This window comes from Telopea speciosissima, chromosome 11, assembly GCF_018873765.1.
Source record: "Telopea speciosissima isolate NSW1024214 ecotype Mountain lineage chromosome 11, Tspe_v1, whole genome shotgun sequence".
Taxonomy (NCBI): Eukaryota; Viridiplantae; Streptophyta; class Magnoliopsida; order Proteales; family Proteaceae; genus Telopea; species Telopea speciosissima.
Genome location: NC_057926.1, coordinates 32,526,571 through 32,549,127, shown reverse-complemented (window position 1 = coordinate 32,549,127; position 22,557 = coordinate 32,526,571). Strand labels below are relative to the sequence as shown.

At 38.7% G+C, this 22,557-nt stretch overlaps 2 protein-coding genes across 2 annotated transcripts in view; both read right to left on the bottom strand.

The window, feature by feature from the left end:
- The window catches only part of LOC122646318 (plastidal glycolate/glycerate translocator 1, chloroplastic-like), a 179,532-nt gene extending 176,600 nt beyond the window's left edge, over positions 1-2,932 (bottom strand). The window contains exons 1-3 of the mRNA XM_043839850.1: positions 2,811-2,932; positions 2,398-2,713; positions 1,103-1,364 (exon numbers count right to left, since the gene is read on the bottom strand). Coding sequence (XP_043695785.1) covers positions 1,103-1,364; positions 2,398-2,713; positions 2,811-2,864 — 632 coding nt within the window. The 5' untranslated portion in view covers positions 2,865-2,932. The remainder of the gene's footprint in view (positions 1-1,102; positions 1,365-2,397; positions 2,714-2,810) is intronic.
- A 6,119-nt stretch (positions 2,933-9,051) lies between these two features.
- The window catches only part of LOC122644973 (plastidal glycolate/glycerate translocator 1, chloroplastic-like), a 30,527-nt gene continuing 17,021 nt past the window's right edge, over positions 9,052-22,557 (bottom strand). The window contains exons 4-6 of the mRNA XM_043838329.1: positions 22,361-22,538; positions 21,837-21,966; positions 9,052-9,331 (exon numbers count right to left, since the gene is read on the bottom strand). Of these exons, the coding sequence (XP_043694264.1) occupies positions 9,181-9,331; positions 21,837-21,966; positions 22,361-22,538 (459 nt within the window). The 3' untranslated portion in view covers positions 9,052-9,180. The remainder of the gene's footprint in view (positions 9,332-21,836; positions 21,967-22,360; positions 22,539-22,557) is intronic.

Here is a 22,557-nt window from a genome sequence, read left to right as displayed (position 1 = left end):
CAAAGTTAAAAGCTCTATAACAATATTTCTGAGCAGTATGTAAGGAAATATATAGTGAATGCATGAGTTTCCTCAAAGAACTAGAATATGTTTTCAGGGTAAAGACTTAACAATAAACACATCTAGATTTCTCAAGTTAATAACCAATAAACATGGTTTCATTTTACAAATTAAATTCAAATTTATAGTGTTTAATTTCTGCATTTCAATGAGAAACAGTAAATTTCTTCTGGGAAACTCTTCTTGTTTCCCAGAATCCAGAGACTAACTATAGAATGTCATATCCTTCAATACAGCTAGAGTTGTGAAACAGAGGTAGGAGGAAATGCTTTTGAACTTTATTGAGTCTGTAACAGGATATGTCAATATGTCATAGAAAGTACCGGTGTTATATAGGTAGGAATTGGAGGAAAATTCCTTGTGCAACTGCGAAATTGTTTTCTCTGATGTGTTACATAATCAACACAATGAACATAGTCTTATATGACTTTAATAGTTCAAAAAGTATAAGCAAATAATTTACAGTCAGTATTCAGTGCAGGACTGAAGCCATATATACCTAAGTTAAAGTAATGTAAGGTTAGTTTCTATCTCAAGGCAATAAAGTAGGGTGCATATAAATTTGTTTTCCTTTCTCTGTATGGAGTGATTTTGTTGTTTTCTGCACCAGATACTTGAACCTTTGACAGAATTTCTTTTAAATTGAAAAAGCTTGATCCTGTACCCAATCAGTTTGGGTGGAGGTCAAACAGAAAAGAACAGAATCACGAAGTGAAAGAAATGATTCAAATCCCTTGATCTGGAATCAAAGAAACAGAAATGTTGCTGAAAATGCATTTAAATGATGGATGATAGAATACAAGCACTTTGAGTAGGCAGGAAACCTAGAACAGCATCCACTCCAGACTTTGATAAATACCCAAAAGCTAGTGCCGCCAAATATGCTGATAGTGTACAACAAATTATTGGATGGAATGCCATCTTGATATCAGAGGGCAACCTGTAGATCAGAACCCATAAACATAATGAGGCATTTCTTAAAAAATATTAAGCTTAGAATATATTCTGCTTCAGTCAATAAATAGGGAAAGAAGCATTTTACCTAGAACCAACCATGTAACCTAACACAGTAACTGCAAGTAGGAAAGGCAGGCATGTTCTTGCATTTGTCCCAAGTGCTGTTGGATATAGCAATGCCGAAATAAATGATACAAGGAAAATTCCAGTCCAAGTCCACACTTCAAATTTTGAGAATGGGGAAGGTTTTGGCATAGGTTCGGCAGCTATCATTTCTGTCTTTACAATCTTTCTTACAGCTATTGCTGAGCAACCAGCAACAGAAAGTGTAGCCAGCCAACCCACAACTGCAGAAAAGAAAGGGAAACAAAAGGCTTTTATTTCATATATCTGAGCATTAAATTAAAAGGATGGCGAAAGAACATCTTTTAGGTTTATAGGACAGTATATTTAGAACTTTAAAACTTCAGCTTAATCAAATCCTTTTTTCACTAAGACCCATCAAGATTAACCTCTGATCCAATTTGGTACTGTAGAAAACAAGAAAGTTTAGTAATTATAATCTTTGAAGATTATTGATTAACTGCCTACAATTACAGATCATAAGAAGCTCATTTAGACACAAATATACAGACCAGAACAGCATGGGAGGTATTCAAGCATTAACCCTATATCTTGATATCGCAGAAGCACAGACTATTTCCAGCTGCAATTAAATTTGTTACAGATTCAAGACTTTAAAAAAAGAAAGAGTACTGATTCAAAGCAATAGGGACTTGAAATAAATTACACACTGTGGTTCTCTTAGTAAACCTCTGTATTTGTAAATTAATCAAAATTTTCTATGATCCACCCTACTGTTTATTTCTATTTTCTTGCTCCTATTTCTGTAACACAGATTGGGCTAGATCTAGGAAGAACCTAAGCTTGCTCAAAAACTCGGCTCAGAAATCTTCTTTCTCCTCTATCCACCCCCTTATCATACAAGAGAGGATTTTGTGGGAACTTGAAAATGAGTTTCCTTTCAACTTTAGATCATATTGGCACCATCAACTACGAGAAAGGACCCGAGAGGTTGAAGCATTCTATGGTTGTACCCCTATAACTGCTATTTCCCAGGTATAAAATGATGTCAAGCCATTAACATTAAGTAAAAGTGTTAAAGCTACTCCAGTCTCTTTGATTTACAAGTGAAAAGACGCTGGATAACAAAACATCTTTTCACACAGACTACATAAATTCATTAAACCTTAGCCAATTCCAAGACATAGTAGGCATGCTGAAACTGGGTTTGCAATATTAGGCTCATTTTTCATTGTCTGCAGAACCATATAAGCTCTATGGTCTTAAAATGAAAGAAATAGGCTTAGATTTATATACCTATGATGAAACATATCTTGACACCTGAAGCCAAAGGGATATCTTTCACAGACAGAGGCAAAACCACCAAAACAGGAACATAAAACACTGGAAACCACCTCTGAATAAACATATTTCCTGGCTCAAAGAAGTTCATCAAACTTGTTGCAGCAGAAGGGACTAAAGAATCAAGAATCATAAGAATGGAAAACACACAGAACATCCCAAAAATAGCACTTGGAAACTTGATAGCTGCGGCTAAAAAAGCAAGTTCCAAAATTTTATCCATTGCCAGAATGATTCCGAGCGAAAGTAGCATAAGCAAAATGCCGACGACCTGGAAAACAATATCCCAGTTAAGAATATAACCCATGAAAACAACACAATAAAACACCAATTCAATAATTCAGAAAGAGATTAAAACCATTACTCACACTCTGAAACCGAACAGAGACACTCCCACCTTCATTGCTCACAGAATTCACCATAATTTGCCGGAAAGAGTGAATAATGTGGGGACAAACAGGAAAGAACAAGATGGGGATGAATAGCTCTAATTGGCACCAAAATTTTTCCGTAATTGGGGGTTGTTTATGTAAGATTTGAATGCCATTGAAAGCTACTGATGTCAGTATATGGGATCTTCAATAATGGCTTCACTGGATTTGGAAGGATTCCTGTGGAATGAGTGGGACAGGGGATCCAAACATCTGGGGGAGGTAGAAACAAAAAACCAATGGAAAGTGCAGAGGAGAGTTCACGTTCAAGCTGGGAGAGAATCTTTTCATATAATATAAAAGGCCGTTTGAATCATGAGGTCGTCTCTCTCTTACTCTCACAGCCATCACTGTAAAAAACGGAGCTCGCTTTCAATATTTCCAACGGAATTTCAGAACTTTACCTTTTCTTTTGGGCAATTGGCTAACCTACTTATATAACTAACATTTAAACGTCAAAGGAACGTTTTTTATGACCAAAATACCCTCAATGTTATGGTGCCAAAGCTCAAGCTGGTTTTAAAACAGGACCGGACCGGACCGAACCAGACATGACAAACCACAATGGCTTTGTTAAATTCAGTTCAATATGGCCATCCAATCCATGTTTACATACACTTTTCCGATTCAATGAATATTATCTGTAAATAAAAATAGGGGCTTCATGTGCCCAGACAGTGGAGCGTGTGGAATGATCGTTTAGCCCTCAGTGAAATAAAAAATCCCATCCAAATTGATGCCCTTATGCAGGATTTTATTGCCCCCATACTGATGCAAGGGTTAAACGATGAAGCAACGATCTCTAGCCCAATAATGTTGAACCGAATTATCTGAAACTTAGAGAGGGGGTTCTTGAAATTTGCAGTGAAGGTTCACAAACCCTTATAGAGTTTTAATATGTTCCCCAATACCCTCTCAATATCCTCTCACGTGCTTCTGAAACCCCACGGTGGATGGATTCCAATTTACCTTGACTTGAGGATAACTCGGTCTGAAAAATAATATGGCAAAAGGTTTCGTGCATGACCTTGCACGGTCTTGTCCCCCCTCTCATAGTAGGAGTCCGAAATGACATACCCCCCCCCCTCCATTTGACACTTCGTAACTTGTCCCCTTTCATGCGATCGTACCTGAAAACCTCTCCCAAATAATATTGAACCAAATTTCCAAAGTTTAGAGAAGGATTTCCTATAAATAATATTGAACCAAACTATTTAGAAATCCTTCTTATGTGAACCATGCAAATAAATAGCACAAACATTTGTGTGAAAAAGGCATTGCACTGGATTATATCCATGTTCAATATGGCCATCCAATCCATTGTTACACACATTTTTTTTTTAATCCTTAGTGATATTATCTGTAAATAAAGAAATAAGAGATATGATAATCTTCATGTAACCATACATGTGATGATGAGCCACCAATCTAAATGACATTAAAAAAAATAAAAACAAATGTTGAATATAGGATAAAAGATCATTATGATAGTCTTAATAGCACATTCAGTGTAACCAATCTTGATTACACCAAGTAAAACCAAGAAATAACTTTTAAAGGGGGGAAATTTTATGATTAAAATTATCTGAAAAAAAATGAGAAGCAAACTTTTCATTAATAAAGTTCCTCTGGTGATTAGGTCACTTTTCTACTACTTAAGATCTAAAAAAAAAAAGGGAAAAAGATCTCTGTCCGGGAGTGTGGCCTACGCCAGCACTCCTATGAGTCTATCTCTCTCTTCCCCATGTGAAAAGACACCTCTATCCCTTTGTTTTAAAAAAGAGAGAGATAGACACATGAAAGTGCTGGTGTAGGCCACACTCCCGTATAGAAAACTGCTTTTCAAAAAAAAATTCCTACATTGAACTAATTGATTTTGAAAGAAGTAAAAATAAATAGGGAAAGAGAATGACATCCGGTCACCTAGCACACACCATCCAAGTGTCTTGACTCTTGACACAGGGGTGCGTGAAATGATTACCGCACCCCCTAAAATCTTGGAAATAAATAGGAGCCAGGGGTGCAACGGTCATTTAGCATGCCCCTATGTCAGGGTGCAAGAACGGCATGTCTCTTTCTCCCTAATAAATAATCGAGTGAGAGGAGTAAACGACTTCAGATCTGCCACCCACATGAGGGTAGCTGATCCGGATTCGGAGTAAACACGATACCCTAAATATTAATAATGTACTCTCTAAAGATATTAAATTGGCTTTTTCGTTTTCATTTATGGCTTTAGACACAAGTCGATTAGTTTAAGAAAATATCCACTAAAACACAAACGAAATTGAGCACAACCGGTCCAAAACACTTCTTAATTATGTTTTAGTGTTTTACACATGTGGTGGCCTAAATTCCTTTTTTAGGCATGCCACATGCCAAACATGAAAACAACACAAAGTACCCATCTTATAGGAAATGCTCTCTTTGGTTTTAATGTAGGATAGATTTGGTATGATTTCTATTTCAATTTTGGATTGATTTCATGAAATAGTCAAAAAATAGATTTTTGGTCAAGAATTTGAAGTAGTTTTGGTTGCATCAATCTGAAATATTTTAAGAATAAGAAATCCATCTGGTAGTTCAATTTATGAGAATAAATTCTACATATTTCTGAGGGTGGTGTTGATAGAAACGGGGATGAGGTGGGGCCGAGAAGGGGCTGTGGCGAGCGGGTGGTCGTGGTGGAGGCATGGTGGTTGTGAGACCATCTAGGGCTGCAACAAGGTTGGGTTGGGCTGGGCTTTTTATACACAACAAGCTACCAAGTGCGCTAGGCACTTGTTCACATGTATCATAACTTCTATCTTTTTTGATACATAAAGAATTTTTTTCACGGAGTAAAACCCAGAAATGATGCTTCAGTGAACCATAGAGCACATACTAGAATACTAACATGAAAATAAAGAATTTTCTTCACGAAGATTTGCTTCTCTTTTATTTGGCGTTTTTTTTTTTTTGTTTTGCACAAAATATTCTGCATCAAGTTAAAATACTTGCCTCCATCTAAGAATTAATTAATTTGGTTTTTCTTTTGCATTGTGATGTTGCTTTGCATTCATACTTCGAGGTCAAATTTTTTGTTGTGTCCCCCTCAGACCTTCGATACCTTTCAACCTTTTATTTGTTTAATGAATTTATATTAATCCTTCCCAACCCTGAATATAATATATAATGTACTGAGAAGTTAAATTTATGAAACCTATTTTATTTAAAAAAAGAAATCAAAATAATAGAAAAAAAAAATAAAAACAATAGTTGGTGACTTGGTGTCATATTATGTTTTGATAAATAACAGACCCTTTAATTGTTAGTTGTTACATTTGTATAATCAGGGTCAAGATCTGGGTCAAGATCAGGATCAAGATCTGGGTCAAAATCAGGGCCAAAATTAGGATCAAGATTAGGGCCAAAATTAGGGCCAAAATCAGGGTAAAAAATCAAGGTCAAAATCAGGGCCAAAATCAAGGTCGGACTGAGCCCGAGATCTCAACCCTAACCCGGCCCGACCTTGACTTAGGGCCAGGAATTTCTGGCCCTAACCCGCCCTTAGGGCCAGAAATCTTTTGCCCAGACCCTATTTGGGCTCAGGGGGGGCCAAGGCAGGTTCAGGCCGATAGGACCAAACTTGTAGCCTGAAGACCATCTGGAGAAGAAGGGTGGTGTTTAATTTTTAACATGAAATTACTACTTTTCCGATTAAATTAATCACGTGCTCATTAAAGAGCAAGAGTGAAATAAGGTATAAAAATCAAATCAAACAATTTCTGAAATAGAAATTACCCCAATGAAATTGAAATAGAAATCATACCAAATCAGGCCCTAAGTGATTGGAAATTGTTTCTCATAGTTTTTGCAGTCAAGATAGGATACTAAAGACGGGATTTTTTATAGTCATAGATTTCAAGCGCCTTTGTGCACAAATAGAGTTGACCAACTGAAAATATAAACATTGAAAAATCAGGATTATGAAACAAGTGCATGCTACTAGATGCAAGGATATGCCAATTTGAGGGGAGTCCAAAAGTCTAAGCCATTTCATAGATGTCCATTGATTGGACTTACCACCTCAGTCTTTCATCGTGTAAGATCGAATGTTAGGTATTTGATCGATATGCCAAAAGCTCCATGCAGGGGTTCATCAACATTGCCAAGTCATGTGGTTTTACTTTTCGCCGTGGGCTGAAATGTGGAAGTAAGAATAATACATACCTTATTGCTCTAAAGCAAATAATTAACAAGCCTTCTAGCTTTTCTGAACTTTTTGTCCGGCTCTAAATTTAATAGACAGTTTTCCTTCACTCGCGAGTGAGGAATCCTCTTACCATTGGTGATTTGACCTTGTGATTGGACTCTTCTATCATCACAAGCTCCCAACTATGGTGAGGGATTCCTCCTTATCTGTGGATGAATGAAATTCGGTTTAATTGGTATTACACTTGCAACCGGTTTTTTTTTTTTTTTTTGGGGGGGGGGGGGTGAAGGGGTAAAGCAACCGTTTTCTTACCTGCACTGAAAGATGGAATTCTCATCATCCCATCAGATTAATCAACCAGCTGATCTTAATCAGTATGGAGTCCTAATCAAGCATAAACTAGTCTATGCTATTCTCGATTTCAAGTGCAGGTCGAGTTTGAGCCGGTTGTTTTGCTGCCACTCCTGTTCATTGCAATATATCCTCTTGGCATTACTTGCAAGTTTTGGGCAAAACAAAAAAAAAAAAAAAAAAAATGTCCTCACGTTAATAATTTTTCCCCTTTGCTTTGCAGGCTACACTGTTCCAAGGGCATGAAGTTGACTGAATGGAGAGGGATGAAACCAATCATCATGTGTTACTTTCAACTAATATAAGTTATTGGCCTCAATGAAATGTGTATTTTTCAGTATTATTTTTATTTTGGTGAAAGAATTTCTTTTAAGGGCTTGTGTCTAAAAAATGTAAGAGTAAAATATTATCTTATATAAATGAGGCTCTTATGTTATACAACAAAGAATTATATAAAATTTTGTTCCTTCAGGTCTGATAATGATCATTCAGCTAATCTTCCACCATAAGCAAACAGTAGCCATAGTTTTGAAAAGTATCCAAGGTTTTATCTACTTCGTGGCGTCTAGTTAGTGTTCAGATTAAGTTGATAGGTTTTCCATGTCATCATCTAACCTCATAAATTGAGAAGATTTGATACCATCAAAGGAGTAAAAGAGCATAGATATGTGAGAGGGAGGAGAGGTAAGCAGACCGAAGGCAAAAGGGCTGGGGGAGTGATACCTGGAAAGCATCAGATTCTAAATTTTAGTATAATATTAGAAAATCAATGAAACTCACCTATTACCTCTAGCTAGATCTACAAAATTTTGAATTAAAAACTCCGAAAAATCGAAGATCTCTTTTGATCTTTGCATCTTCTTTCATTTTTTTGCTAAAGGTCAGCAAAGATTAGATTAAAAAGAAAAAATAAGAACAAAAATTTAACATCCAGGCATACCTAAACGGATACAAAGAAAGGCAAGAAGGAAGGGAAAAGAACCCTACCCAAGCAACTACCCCGAGCAGGGAGCTCAGGCTAGCAAAATTTGAATCTTGGTCGGCCTAAAGCATCCTCAAGCAAGGACATATTAACTGAAGAAGGGAAATCGAAAATCCAAGGAGAAGACACCACTTTTTCCGGCTGATTTGGCCAAAAAATATGCCAACGGGTTCTCCAACGAATGGAATGAAGAAAAGGTTGAAGACTATTCCAATGCTGTCTAACAAACTTTGTGCGAGAGATGGGATTCTCGGCTTTTCATGTGAACTCGAACTCTAACATGGTTGTTCATTGTATTTTCGAGAAAGGGTGCAAAACTTGGAAAGTTTGGTATTGGTTCCATGAGATATTGGCCTTGATTGATGCTCTTCGCACGTTGATTTCCTTTACTTTTAGAGAAGGAAACAGAGCGGCAGACTGGTTAGCAAATTTTGCATTGAATCGGCAACTAACTCTCTGTTTACTTCTAATTCTAATTTATCGTTGGATCTCAGGCGGATATTGCGCGAGGATGTTTCAGGTCTTCCAGTCTTGAGAAAGCAGTAGGTGCTTTTTGGGTTTTGCTTTGTGATCAACATACAATCACAATATTTTCCTGGAGAACAATTATACTGTGTATATGGATGAGCCTAGAGCCAAGATACAGATACTGTACAGGAAGCTAGTGGTGGGCTGTACAATAGATAATAGAAGCCTTTCCAAAAATCTGAACACTATTTGAGGGTAAGGATACTCATATTGATGCCCAAAATATAATTGTGTGAAACTTGCAAATAATTTTATCCAACTATCAGAAGCAGGCTGTGCCTAAATGCTGGAACTGAACAAATTAATGTGCCAGATATACCAGTTAGAGCATAAGCGATTGCACAAAAAGGGAGGGCTTCAGGCTCCTTTGCTGATAATGCTGCCGTTCCAAATCCATGAGAGCTGAAACAACCACCGGAAGAGAAATTTCAGCTATGGTTAGCAATTCATCATGCATCAAAACAATGGCCACGGATCCTTCATTTGAATATTTGGTTCTAACAATGAAAGATTGTCAAGTAGGAAGCTTGGAGCTGCATTTGCATCATGCCAAATTATGGTTTCTATACAGAACCTGTGAAATAACTCATGATCACCAAGTCAACTCAAAACTCAGCTATTGACGTGATTCTTCCAGAAATTTGAGATAAAGGTAATTTCGTCAAGTTGTCTGCTCTTCCAGTAATTCAATGAGTCATCTTTAGTGACCTGAGTTTCTGAAAGGATTTTAAGAATTGAAGCTCGATTGTCGATCAATGTGTAGTATAGTTGTCAAGTCGTTACCTTGTTTTCCAGACACTTTGGTCACCTTGGTCGTCTTGGTTGCCTAGGCGGGCACCTTAGTCGCTTTGCCTCTAGGCCCTCTCCAACGCCTTGGATCGCCTAGATGGCATGACAACTATGATGTGTAGAGTCAAAATAAAGCAGGAACTGGGAAAAGGCAGCCCTTATATTGAGCTATTGAGTTGCGCTGCCAGCCATTCCTGACATCAAGGAAGGAATGGAATAAGGGCAGCCTTTTCTATACGAGCTACTGAGCTAACCAACGGGAAAACAGATGCAGTGGTTGGGGAGGAGAAGAGATACAATTGGAGCTTAGTGTTGTTGCATGTCCATCCGTAGATACTAAGTGATATATACTAAGAAAAGTAGATGAAAACTACTTCAAAACAAGCAGACCTGTCAAGCTTTAGCAATATAAACCTGACAACACTTTGATGTGTTCTTAAGTTATATATTTCATACTATTCATACACATAGATACCAATTTCATATTATTCATACACATATATATATCTCTATTTCATATTATTCATACACAAATATCTCTCTCTTTCTTTCTTTCCCCCACCCCAACTTGAGACCTCATTTGAATTTGAGAAGAAAATTATTGATTTTTCTTGAGCAAGTACAGGATTTTGTCCATACCGTGTAATGAATCTTCCACGCACTGATCTGAAGAGTGCCTCACATAGTAGTCTGTACATTAGTATGACATAGACATATACAACTTCATATGCTGTCATCTTGATAAATCCTTGAAAGAAGGTGTTATCAAATTATTCAGCCCATGTGTCTACCCGATCAACTTTCCCTTGGGAGGTCCATTTCTAGTGACTACTTTCATTTAGTTTGCTATCAATTCTATTAGTGTTACCTCCTTAACCTCACTTTTGGACATTTCAATTCAAATTGCATCCTCCTCCCAATGGTAACAGGAGTATTCAGCATCAAATTGAAGATTACGTTCACCAGAGTCGGTGCTGGGAACACACTTGTCCCATGATCTCCTCCATCTTTAGCAACTTTTCTGTGTATTTGTGTTAACCGAGGGGGGAGGGGGTTAGATCCTGGGCTGAAAAGATATAGCGAAGTCAATTTTTTTTTAGATGATTCAGTTTTCTGTCCATTGCTGAGAGTCAAAAGCAGTCTGGATTGATACTCTAGTCACATGATCCTCCACTGCTCTGCCTGCTTAAACTACCATTACAGAATTCTGTCTTTTTTTTTTTTTTTTTCTTACCATTTTAATATTGAGTCTTAATCATTTACTACTTAATAGGCAATCTAAGGATTAAAAGTGGAACCAGAGGTAGCAAGCTATGATAACATATTTTGTAGCCAGAAACCTTGAGTAAAAATGGGAAAGGTTGAGTGGACCTACCATTCCCAGGACTGGGTTGGAGGTTTTCAACTTCATTAGTGCTAGTCAGGGGATGACTGGACCCCTAGCTACTATTAGTTGCATGACAGCAAGGCCTATGCTTGGTAAGGTCAAATTAAATGAGAGTCCTCTTCAGTTTAGATATCATCATACAGAAAATTTAACTCCTAATCAAATCAATTAAAAAGACCCTTCATAAAATAGGAATTTCAACTATTCACCCTCTTCCTACTAACTGCCACTATGTCTAATTGAATTTACAGGTTACCAGCATCTGTCTAAACCTTTTTCTAGTATGTTTCTGAGCTCTTAAATTTTCATGTAATTAGAGGAGTGTAACATAAAAATTAAATGATTTTTAACTAACACCAATCTGAATTAGAAGAAAAACCAGATAAATTTTATTCAACAATTTATCTTTGAAAATTGGACGCTAACGTTTCTGCTTTAAGATATCAATCTCATTATTGAAGTGTGTTAGAAGGGTAGAATAGGGAACTCACCCTTCTTGGGATTAGCGTCAGGGAATCGAAGGGATCCCTCTCTTCTCCTGTTTGCTTTTTGATTTTCTGATTTCCCTTTATGCCCCTGTACAGCATATCCATTCTATGAGATATTTTTCTGGGCTCTCTCATAAACGAGAGTCCAGCTTGCTCTCTCCTCCTCTTCTTCTATTTTTCTGTTACCAACATGGTACCAGAGTACATCTGATGAAGAAGGACACACTTCCACTCCTTTATCTCGGTCCCTTTCTTGTCTCTATAACTGCAAGAAGAATGTGGGATAGACTCAATCAGATTTTGAAGACTCTCTAGGGTTCTTCTCTGTCGTAGGGGGTATCTTACCCCATTTCTGAAGTCTTGAAGGTTTTCGGAGGCTGTCACGATGATTTGAAGACATCGATTCATCCTCAATCTCAGTTCGATGTCCTTCGCCTTAGTTTATGGTTGATTGGATTGATTTTCTGGACTGTTTTGGGTCAATGTTAATGATTTTTTCTAGGTTGAGCAATGTTTGGCTGATGTGCTACACACTTTCGGGTGGTTATTTGGTGAATTTTGTGGACTGTTTATGCCTCAGTTAACTTGCTGAATAGATTTTTGGTGGTTATTTGAGGGCTGCTACTATTTGTTTGGTATTTTCTTGGTGTTCCTCTTTGGTGGCATTCATGGGTGAGACATCAAAGGATACAAACGTTGTGACTGAGGTGGTATCCTCGTCACCAAATTTTCTGACCTCCAAGAAGTTGGAAGGAAGTCAGAATTTTCAGCAATGGCACAAGATTGTGTCCCTAGTTCTCACTGGTAGAGGTGAGAAGCATCATTTGACTTGGAAAAAACCTGATAGCATGGATGGTACTACTTGGGAGGTTACTGATGCCCGTATTTTGGGTCAGATATTGAACTCTATAGATAGTATCATTGTAGATCTTGTAACTCACATTGATACTGTCAAAGATATATGGGATTATCTGGCTGTTTTATACTCTAGACACAACAATCTCTCCAGGATTTATGAGCTGTCCCAAGAGTTTTATCGGTTTGATCAGAAGGGTCGTCCTCTTACCCAACATTTTGCCGACTTTAAGAGGATGTATGAAGAACTGAATGCCTTGCTGCCCATTACATTTGATGTGACACAAATGCAACAAAAACGTGAGCAGTTGGCTGTTATGGGTTTCTTGGGCAGCTTAGGCCCAGAGTTCAAATCTGTTTGATCTCAAATACTTGGTGATGTTATAGTCCCCTCTCTTGCAAATACCTTTTCTCGGGTTCTCCGTGTGTTTCGTGATACAACTCGAGCTTCTTCTGGTGATAGCACTGCCCTTGTGAGTAATGGCCGCAGTGGGGGCCGTTAGCCTGCTAAAGTTCCCCCAGCTGCACTACTTGTTGATCCTCATGATTCATCTGATAAGTCTGAGGAGTCTGGCCCTATGAGGACTTGCCACCATTGTGGCAAACCTGGTCATATTCAGCGTTTTTGTTGGAAATTACATGGAAAATCACCATAGTCCAAGACACCCAATACTGCTAGTGTTGAACCAGCAGCCCCTATGGAGGACCGCCGTGTGACTTTGACCATGACAGAGGAGGAATATGCTCGCTACAGCTAGGGAAAGGCCTCTCAGGACATTTCATCCACTGCTACTTTTGTTCAGACAAGTAATGCCGCTACGTGTTTCTCCACTTCTCGGCCCTGGATTATTGATTCAGGGGCCTCAAACCATATGTCTAGAACCTCAGGTATCTTTTCCTCTTTACAAACCTCTAATTCAAGTGTTACTTTTGCTGACAATTCCTTTGCTACTGTCAGAGGCATTGGTACTGTTCAGCCTACTTCTTCCTTGTCATCATCTTCTGTATTGTATTTGCCCAAATTTCCTTTTAATCTCTTATCTGTTAGTCAATTCACCAATGCCTACAACTGTTCCATAACCTTTTTTCCTGATTCCTATGTATTTCAGGATTTGCAGACAAAGAAGACAATTGTAGAGGCAGGGTCTCTGGGGGACTATACCTTCTTGAGGACACACCTTCGGTTGCTTGTTCGAGTACTACATCCCCTCATCAGATCCATTGTCGGCTTGGTCATCCGTCCTTACAGAGTTTGCAGAAACTTTTTCCTAGTTTTCGTTCTCTTTCAGTTTTAAATTATGAGTCGTGTCAGTTTGGGAAGCTCCACCATGTGAGTTATCCCCCTCGTGTCAATAAAAGGGCCACCCATCCCTTCTCTTTAGTTCATTCTAATGTATGGGGTCCTTGTCGTGTAACGTCCAAATTGGGTTTTAAATATTTTGTTACTTTTGTTAATGATTATTCTCGTGTTACTTGTTTATATTTAATGCGATGTCGGTCTGAATTGTTTTCCATCTTTTCCTCATTCTTTGCTGAAATTAAGAATCACTTTGGCTGGTATGTTAAAATTTTGCGGAGTGATAATGCATGGGAATATTTTTTCTGCCCTATTTTCTGACTTTATGACCACTCATGGGATCATTCATCAGTCTTCCTGTTCTGACACACCACAACAAAATAGTGTGGCAGAAAGGAAGAACCGTCACTTGATGGAAGTGACTCGGTCCCTTCTCTTTAAAATGAAAGTAGACAATTCTTTCTGGGCTGATGTAGTGTTGACTGCTTGTCACCTTATTAATCGAGTGCCTTCTTCTCTTTTAGGTGGTGGCATTCCTCATGCTTTGCTTTTTCCTTCGGAAACTCTTTTCCCTTTGCCACCACGTGTCTTTGGATGTGTCTGCTTTATTCAAGACTGTTGAGTTATGTAACCCGATAAGGGTATTTTGGATTTTTTTTCTTTCTTTGTTTATTCTCCTGATATAAGCATGTTGGCTATATAGGGGCAGTATTGTAAATCTGCTCATTAGTAAAAGATATAAATGAAAGGGCTGTGAGTGAAGAAAATACACTTAAGCCATTCTCCCATTCTCTATTCAACTAGAATGGTATCCGAGCTAACCCTATTCTGATCCAAGCTTCCACAGCTTCCATCTCTTCTCTTCTCCTTTCTCCTTCTTCTACCGTCAATCTCATCTCTCCTTCTTCTCTTGGTTTCTCTTCTTCACCTTAGGGTAGCACTAATGAGGTGATCTTTTGATCTAGTTGCTGCCCTCAATCTTACCTCCCTTCTTTCTAATGATTTGAACCTTTTTTTTTGCTCGATAGATGTTGCTCCTTCCCTGCGGTATTGAAAACTTCCATATTCTTGAAGATTTAGCCTTCCTTCCCTAATAGGCTCCTCTTCCTTTTATTGGAACTTCACCTGCAACTCCTTTGCAGCATCTATCCATCCTTAAAACCTTTCTAATTAGTCCCTTGAAGATCGTACCCTAATCGATCCTCCCTTTTCAGCCTCTTTTTCAGTTTTTTTTCAAACCCTTAACTCTAATCGAATTTTCTTGATTGGAGCTGATGGACTTTTTGTTGGTGCTGATTCTTTCGGAGTTGCTTAATACCATCAAAAGCCATCTTCAACCTTAATTTTAGCCTCAGATTCTGTGCTTTTTCAAGAGTGCCTACCGAGTGCTTGATAAATTGCCTCTTTCAGCTCTCCTTCTTAGATTGAGGTTGATTTTTCCAGAGTTGATTTCTATCATCAAAGGCCTCCTTTGTCCATAGTTTTACCCTCAACTTCTGAGTTTTTTCTTGGAGGTTCTCTTTTCCCCCTCTCGAGATCGATTGTCTTCCTTATCGATTAAGGTTCCTGGTTTCTCTTGGCTGATTGCATAGGGTCTTCCTTCCTTGTTGGGCTGCTTCAATGGCAGACTCAGATGCATCTTCTACATCCTCTGTGCAAGATGGACAGCCCCAGACAGATCGTCTTCCACTTTTAGCTCCAATCAAGCTAGATGGCTCCAACTATCTTAAGTGGTCTCGGACTACCTATTTGACCATTGCTGGTCGAGGACTGACTGGTCACATACTTGGGACTATTCCCATGCCTACAGTTGGGCCTCCACAAGAGAAGTGGCTGTCCAATGATGCCATGGTCATGTCTTACTTGTTGCAATCGATACAACCAGATCTGTCCGACAATTTCATGCTTCTGGACACAGCCAATCAGATCTGGAGTGCCGCCAAGGAGACTTATGGGCGTGTTGGGAATGCTGCCCAAGTGTATGAGATTTGCAAAAAGGCTCATGATCTCACTCAGAAGGAGTTGTCTGTTTCTACAAACTATGATCTCACCTACTGATGTTGCTGCCTACCGTAATCACCTTAATTGTGACCGTGTGTAGGATTTCTTGGCTGGTCTGAATGTAGAGTATGACCCTATTCGGATGCAAGTGTTGAACCAGTCCCCCTTTCCTACACTGGAATAGGTCTTTGCTATGATTCATACTGAGGAGACTCGTCAAGCTGCGGTGTTGCATGCTCTTACTATTGCTAGGTCTGCCCTACAGACTACTTCCAGCCCCGCTCCTATTGCTACTGCCCTCCAGAGAGCCTGTCAAGTGTGAGCACTGCTACAGGCCCTATCACACCAAGGCCCAGTTTTGGAAGTTACATGGAAACCTGCTGATTTTGAGGCTAAACGAGGCCGAGGGAAGCCCAAACCGAAGGCAAATCTAACTGAAGCTGCTTCTCCTACTGCTATAGTCCCCTCTGCTGACACTGGTTTTACTCCGGACGAGCTAGTAGCCCTCCGTCACATGCTCCAGCCATCTTTCGCTGCACCTTCCATTGCACTTGCGCCTGCTACCTCATCTGGTTTTTACTTAGCCTCAGGTATTACGGTTGATCGTTAGTGTGCATCGGTTGTCTCCAGTCCTTGGATAATCGACTCCGGTGCCACTGACCACATGACTGGTTCTTCTCATGCATTTCATTATTACTTCTCTTGTTCTGGAAAAGATACTGTTCGAGCAGCCAATGGTTCTCTTTGTCCCATTCATGGAAAGGGTTCCATTCATTGCTCTCCTACCCTTACCCTAAATTCTGTTTTGCATGTTCCTTTATTTCCTACTAATCTTCTTTCCATTAGTAGTTTAACCCGAGATTTGAACTGCAAAATAACTTTGTTTCCCTCTCATTATGTCATACAGGATCTGGTGAAAGGCAACACGATTAGGGATGGTAAGGTATATGGTGGTCTTTATCTTCTCGACACGGGTCCCTACACTCCACTATCAGCTTCTTCTTCGGCTTATCAGTTATATTCAGCCACCTCCTCGGATCTTCATCTATAGCATTGTCGGCTTGGTCATCCTCCTCTTCGAACTTTAGCTTTCTTGTTCCCTCTGTTAGTTCAATGTTGTAACAAGGATGAGTTTTTATGTGAAGCCTGTGTCTTGGCTAAGCAGACTCGTTCTACTTACTCTTCAGTTAATAAAAGAAGTACTTTTTCTTTTGCTTTAGTTCATACTGATGTGTGGGGCCCTGCCCGTTGTGTTTCTATTTCTGGCCATAGATGGTTTGTTTCATTCATTGATTGCTTTACTCGAACCACTTGGGTGTATATGATGCAACACAAAAGTGAGGTTTTGTATACTTTCAACCATTTCGAATGAGGGATTTCATTAAGGTGGCCATGTCAGGAGGCATTGGTTCACTTGGCCAAGGATATGATACCAATTAATGGGTTTCTAGAAGCCTAAGGGATTAGATTCAGAAACTCGGGTTTCCAGAAGCCCAAGGATTAGATTCAAAAACTCATTCGAAAACCAGAATCGCAGTAAGGACCAGAATTAAAGAATAAGTGATAAAACAGTGATCTGGATTTCAAATTTGAGTCAAATTTTCATGGATCACTATATTCAGATATAGGAAGAAATTATCAAAAGTTGAACTTGATCCATGAGTCTGATCACGAGTTTCAGCAGAATCTTACTTGAGATAGGACTTCCCAACTAGAATCGATTTCTGTAATAAATTTTATAGAGATTAACTAACGAAGAAGAGAATTATAAGAAGAAGATAGAACCAGACCTCTCACCTAGCCTTGCTGCATTCCCACTAGCAGTATTGGAATCGCACCAATGGAGTAGTTGAATCTCACCACCAGTTTCTAAGTCACACAGAGGAACAGCAAAAACCCATGCTTTATTCACAAAAATCCATATGCCTTAATGGATGGTTACAAGTATAAATAAACTCTCCAAATATGACTTATAACATGACTAGAAATAGCCTAAACCGACTAGTAATCAAATACTTGATTGACAAATAAAAGTGTTAGCATTATTATGGAGTTAGTTTTTTCTTTTTAGTTCAAGTGACAGCTTGAGGGGGAGTGTTGGAATATGTAATCCAGAATACCGTGGGGGTATTCTGGTCTTTTGGGTGTTTTATTTATTCTTTATTTATGTATTTATGAGTAAGGGTAGAAATGTAATTAGGGATGTGACACTATTTATGTGAACAGTGTCGTGAATAGTATTTTCCCTTGTTATCTCTTTTATTATTATAAATAGAGAGCTTGACTGATCTCATAGATCATTCAAGCCATTCTCCCATTCTCGGTTCAAGTCAACATGGTATCAGAGCTGGTCTGATCTAGGTTAGAAAAAGAGGAAAAAACCCTACTCCTTCTCTCCAATCGACTTCTTCCTTCTTCTCTCTTTCTCGGCTTCTCCTCCTTCTGGTTTTCTTCTTCTCATCCTTGTAAGGGGGCAGCACTAAAGAGGTAAAAACCTTAACCAGTGATTTAGTTGCTTCCCTCCTCCATTCAATCTCTTTTTTCCATTAAAATTCTGCTGGAACCATCTTTGCGAATTGGAGCTTTCTAGAATTTTTTGGAGATCAACTTCCTATCACTATTGAAGGCTGACCTTCCACCATTGGAGCTCCCTTTGCTCTCTTTTCCAACACCTTCCTACCCTATTCCATTGATCTCCTTCCCTTTTTTCTATTTCTCCATCTTTCATTAACCTTTCCAGCCCCTACCCTAATCGATCTCAACTTGTCAGGGTTTTTCAAAACCCTGACTCCAATCGATTTTAGGGTTTCCCTTTTCAGATGCAGCTAATTTTTTGGGGGTGATTCCCTACTACTACAAGCCATACTCGACTTAAGTTTGGACCCTTTTTGATGGCTGGATTTGTTTCTACAGCAAAACTTTCTTAACCTGCTAAAACCTTGACTTCAATCGAAATTAGGGTTACAGGTTTCAGCTTTTGCTGATTTTTGGAGGGCCGATTACTTCATCTACAAGGACCACTCGACCTTAATATTGGCCTCTTTCCAAGTGTTTGAAGACCCCTAATCCCAATCGATCCTTATTTTCAGGGTTTTACAAAATCCTGACACAAATAGATTTTTTGGGTTAGGGTTATTTGCTGTTACTGGAGTTTTTTGGAGGTGTTTCTACCATCAAGAGACGCAACCTACTTCAACTATTCATGGCTTGAAGAAGTTCTATTTCGTGTAATAGATGCTGTCCAGAGCTACGTGAATGGATCTCCAATACAAATAACCAACCTCTTTTTGTGATTGAGACTTGATCTTCAAGAGGGAGAAACACCAAAAAAATGCAGAAAAATAGGGCAGCAGCTATCACACACCATCAACAATCTTTGACAAGTCATCATCTCTTTTATGAAGCCCCCTTTCCCTACAATCGATCTCAACTTTCAGGTTTTTTACAAAACCCTGACTATAATTGATCTAAGGGTTAAGGCAGTCCTCTCTTGCTGATTTTTTTAGGAGAGTTTTATAACCATCAGAGGAGTACTCGACCCAAGTTTCAGCATTATTCATGGATTTATTTTGAAAAAAAATTCAGGTTCACACTTATGGCTCGATTTCATCATTTATCAACCTATTCTTTTACTTGTTCCTATGTGGCTGGCTGCTTCAACTACCTATGGATCTGTTGGGTTAATTAATTTATACTTGCTGGTTCTATCAAGCTTTACTACATACCTTGCTCTATTGATTGGCTTCTGTAAGCATGACTGGTTGACATGTTACTGCTGCCTTTATGAGGACTACTGCTGCCCTATTATTGAGTCTGAATATCCTACTATTGGAGTTCGAATTTCTTTCATTGTTGAAGACTCAAATTTACTACCTTGGAGATCAGCTTATTTGGGATTATAACAGCATTGTCCCATGGTTATTGGTTGCAACTACGAACCTATTCAGTTGTGTGAAGCTCTTCTACTGCTTCATATCCGGCTTACTTTGGAGCTTGTTCCTAGCAGTGTTTACTAATTCAGATCTGATCCAAGTTTTTTGTTGAAGTTTATTACATCAATTCTGTCCAGATATCTTCGTCAATTCTATTTAGCATGAGGGAGTTTATAAATTGGAGTTTTGCACACTTGTTCTTCCTTATTTGAAGATTGATCAAGCCTTGAAGATTGGAGCTTTTCCTGACTTCAAATAAGATCTGTATACTTATCAGATGTGAATATTGGAGTTCGGTGTTTCTCCCCTGTAGGAGTTTCCATCTAAGGAGTTTGTTTGGTCGTTTGAAGATGGTGGACAATTTCTATGTTGCTTTGTTTTTCTCCATAATTCATTATCCCACAACTTTTCTTTTCACTTCACCACCTCCCCTAACATACCTTTGGCATATACCCATAACCACTTTGGACGATAATGGTATTCTCTAAATTGCCATTTCTTCCTTTTCCATTCCCTTAGCACCTTTTGGAAAATTCTGGAATATTATATTTTTGCCTTATCTCTTACATTATCTCTGTTATGTCCACGTGTCCTACTACACGTGAGGGGGAGATTATGTACAGTACACGTGCAGACATTGTAGAAGCAGAACTTGTAGGAATACTTGGTGCAAAACATAGAAGATCAGTGTTTCCACCATTGCTATTGGGAATCCTTCTTTATTGGGTTGAATTTGGCGTAAGGGGGAGATGAAGAGTATTGAAGATGTTTGGTTATTGGCTGCCTATATGAGGTTCTACAGTTGGGTTGACCTTTTCCGCTGCCTGATTCATTTTTTTCTGCTGTTTGCTGCCCTAGTTGCTTGTCTTCAAGATTATCAGTCAGAGATTCATCATTGGATAGCTATAGAAGATTGGTGAAAGCTGCCTTTTTTTGCTGATCAAGTCTGCCCAGTTTTTTGAAGATCTATATTTAAAGTTCTTGAAGGTTTATTTGGGAGCTGCATTCATCTCTGTCAAGCTGGATTCTGCTGCAACTTAGTTTCTTCCCATTTTGTTCAAGTTGGGCATTAGTACCTTGTATGCACCAACTTGAGGGGGAGTGTTAGCATTATTATGGAGTTAGTTTTTTCTTTTTAGTTCAAGCTGATTTTTCTTTCTTCTCTTATTTGTATAATCCAGCTTGAGGGGGAGTGTTGGAATATGTAATCCAGAATACCGTGGGGATATTCTGGTCTTTTGGGTGTTTTATTTATTCTTTATTTATGTATTTATGAGCAAGGGTAGAAATGTAATTAGGGATGTGACACTGTTCACATGAACAGTGTCGTGAATAGTATTTTTCCCTTGTTATCTCTTTTATTATTATAAATAGAGAGCTTGACTGATCTCATAGATCATTCAAGCCATTCTCCCATTCTCGGTTCAAGTCAACAAAAAGACTTCAAAAAACTGCTAAACTGACTCAAGAACCTTCAGCAGTGGTTGGAGTCCTAAACCAACTAGGACTTGGCATAATGAAAGAAAATCAACTCATAACAGGACTGGACTTATAGATTCCAAATCCGTCCTCTAGGCCACATAAACATAATCAAAATAGGAAAAGAAAATGAAAACGTAATGCTACTTAAAAAGGATTCCATAGCAGAGTGGGAATAGGATTCCTGGTGAGACTAGGTTCCCTAGAAAAATTAGGAATTCTGAAATTCCTGAAACCATAAGTTCTTCTCTTGGGAATGCTGCTAGTGCCCAAATATTGCATCATTCGATCATAGAGATGTACCCAATGAAAAGTGAATTAAAACTTGACTGTCCTCTTGCAACAAGAGGGTCAAAAACTCAAGTGACACTGATTTCTTTAAGTGGACATAACCAAGTACCCCTCCACTTAATTTATTTTCCAAGTATTTGTTCATAGCAAAGCAAATTTTATAAAATTGTGAAAATCTAGAACTGAATTACAGAGAAGCATCAAACAACTATTTAGGTAGCCACTTCTTTTATCAACAGCCCAAGTATTTTCTGTGTACATGAATGGGTATGGAAGTCTGTAAATAGTCAGATCCACAATGTTCAAATTCAATGTGGTCGCCGTGAACTATCCACTGGTATGGTATTAATAGATGTGAATTTATAACTATGAAGATAATTCTGCATACCTAGATGCCGTAGCAATTCCTCGAGCTATAGGATCATTCAAACGAAGTTTGTCAAGCATCATTAGTACAAAATTTGCACCCACAAGACCAGTTAAAACAACTGCAGCACCTGTGATAGATGCATTGGCATCTGCAATTAACAAGATAAACACATTGATCAAAACAAAGATTGAAGTTCAGAAAAGAGTTACATGCAATCACAGGGTGTGTGCGGTGGTTCAATAGAACGCAGGAGTAAGGCTATGTTATGACCCCCCCAGACCCCGCAATGGCGGAGCCTTGTGCACTGGGTGCACCCCTTTTTGGTTCATGATGAGAAATATGAACACCAAAATCATGGCGAGTACTTGACATGAAGTCCAACATCCTCCTCCCACCTCCCCACCCCCAAAGAAAAGAAGAATATGGTCGAAAATATATAACCTACTTAGTACTCCCTGTCAAAATTATGTTTTCTGGAACATATATTTCTCAGGAAACAAGATTAACTATTTAAAATTGTAAAGCATCAAGAGTTAGTGTACCTTCAAAAAGGGAGGCAATGCTGAGGGCTAATGCAAGTGTTATACACTTAGGCAAAATCGATACAGTCAAAGCAGGTTTCAGGCCAACAAGACGCCCTATGAGTGCAGTTGAATACAATGAGAATAATGAGGAGATGATCACAGATACGAAAATCTCCGTCGCATGCCTCTTTACAAGCTGAAATTTGTACAGGACA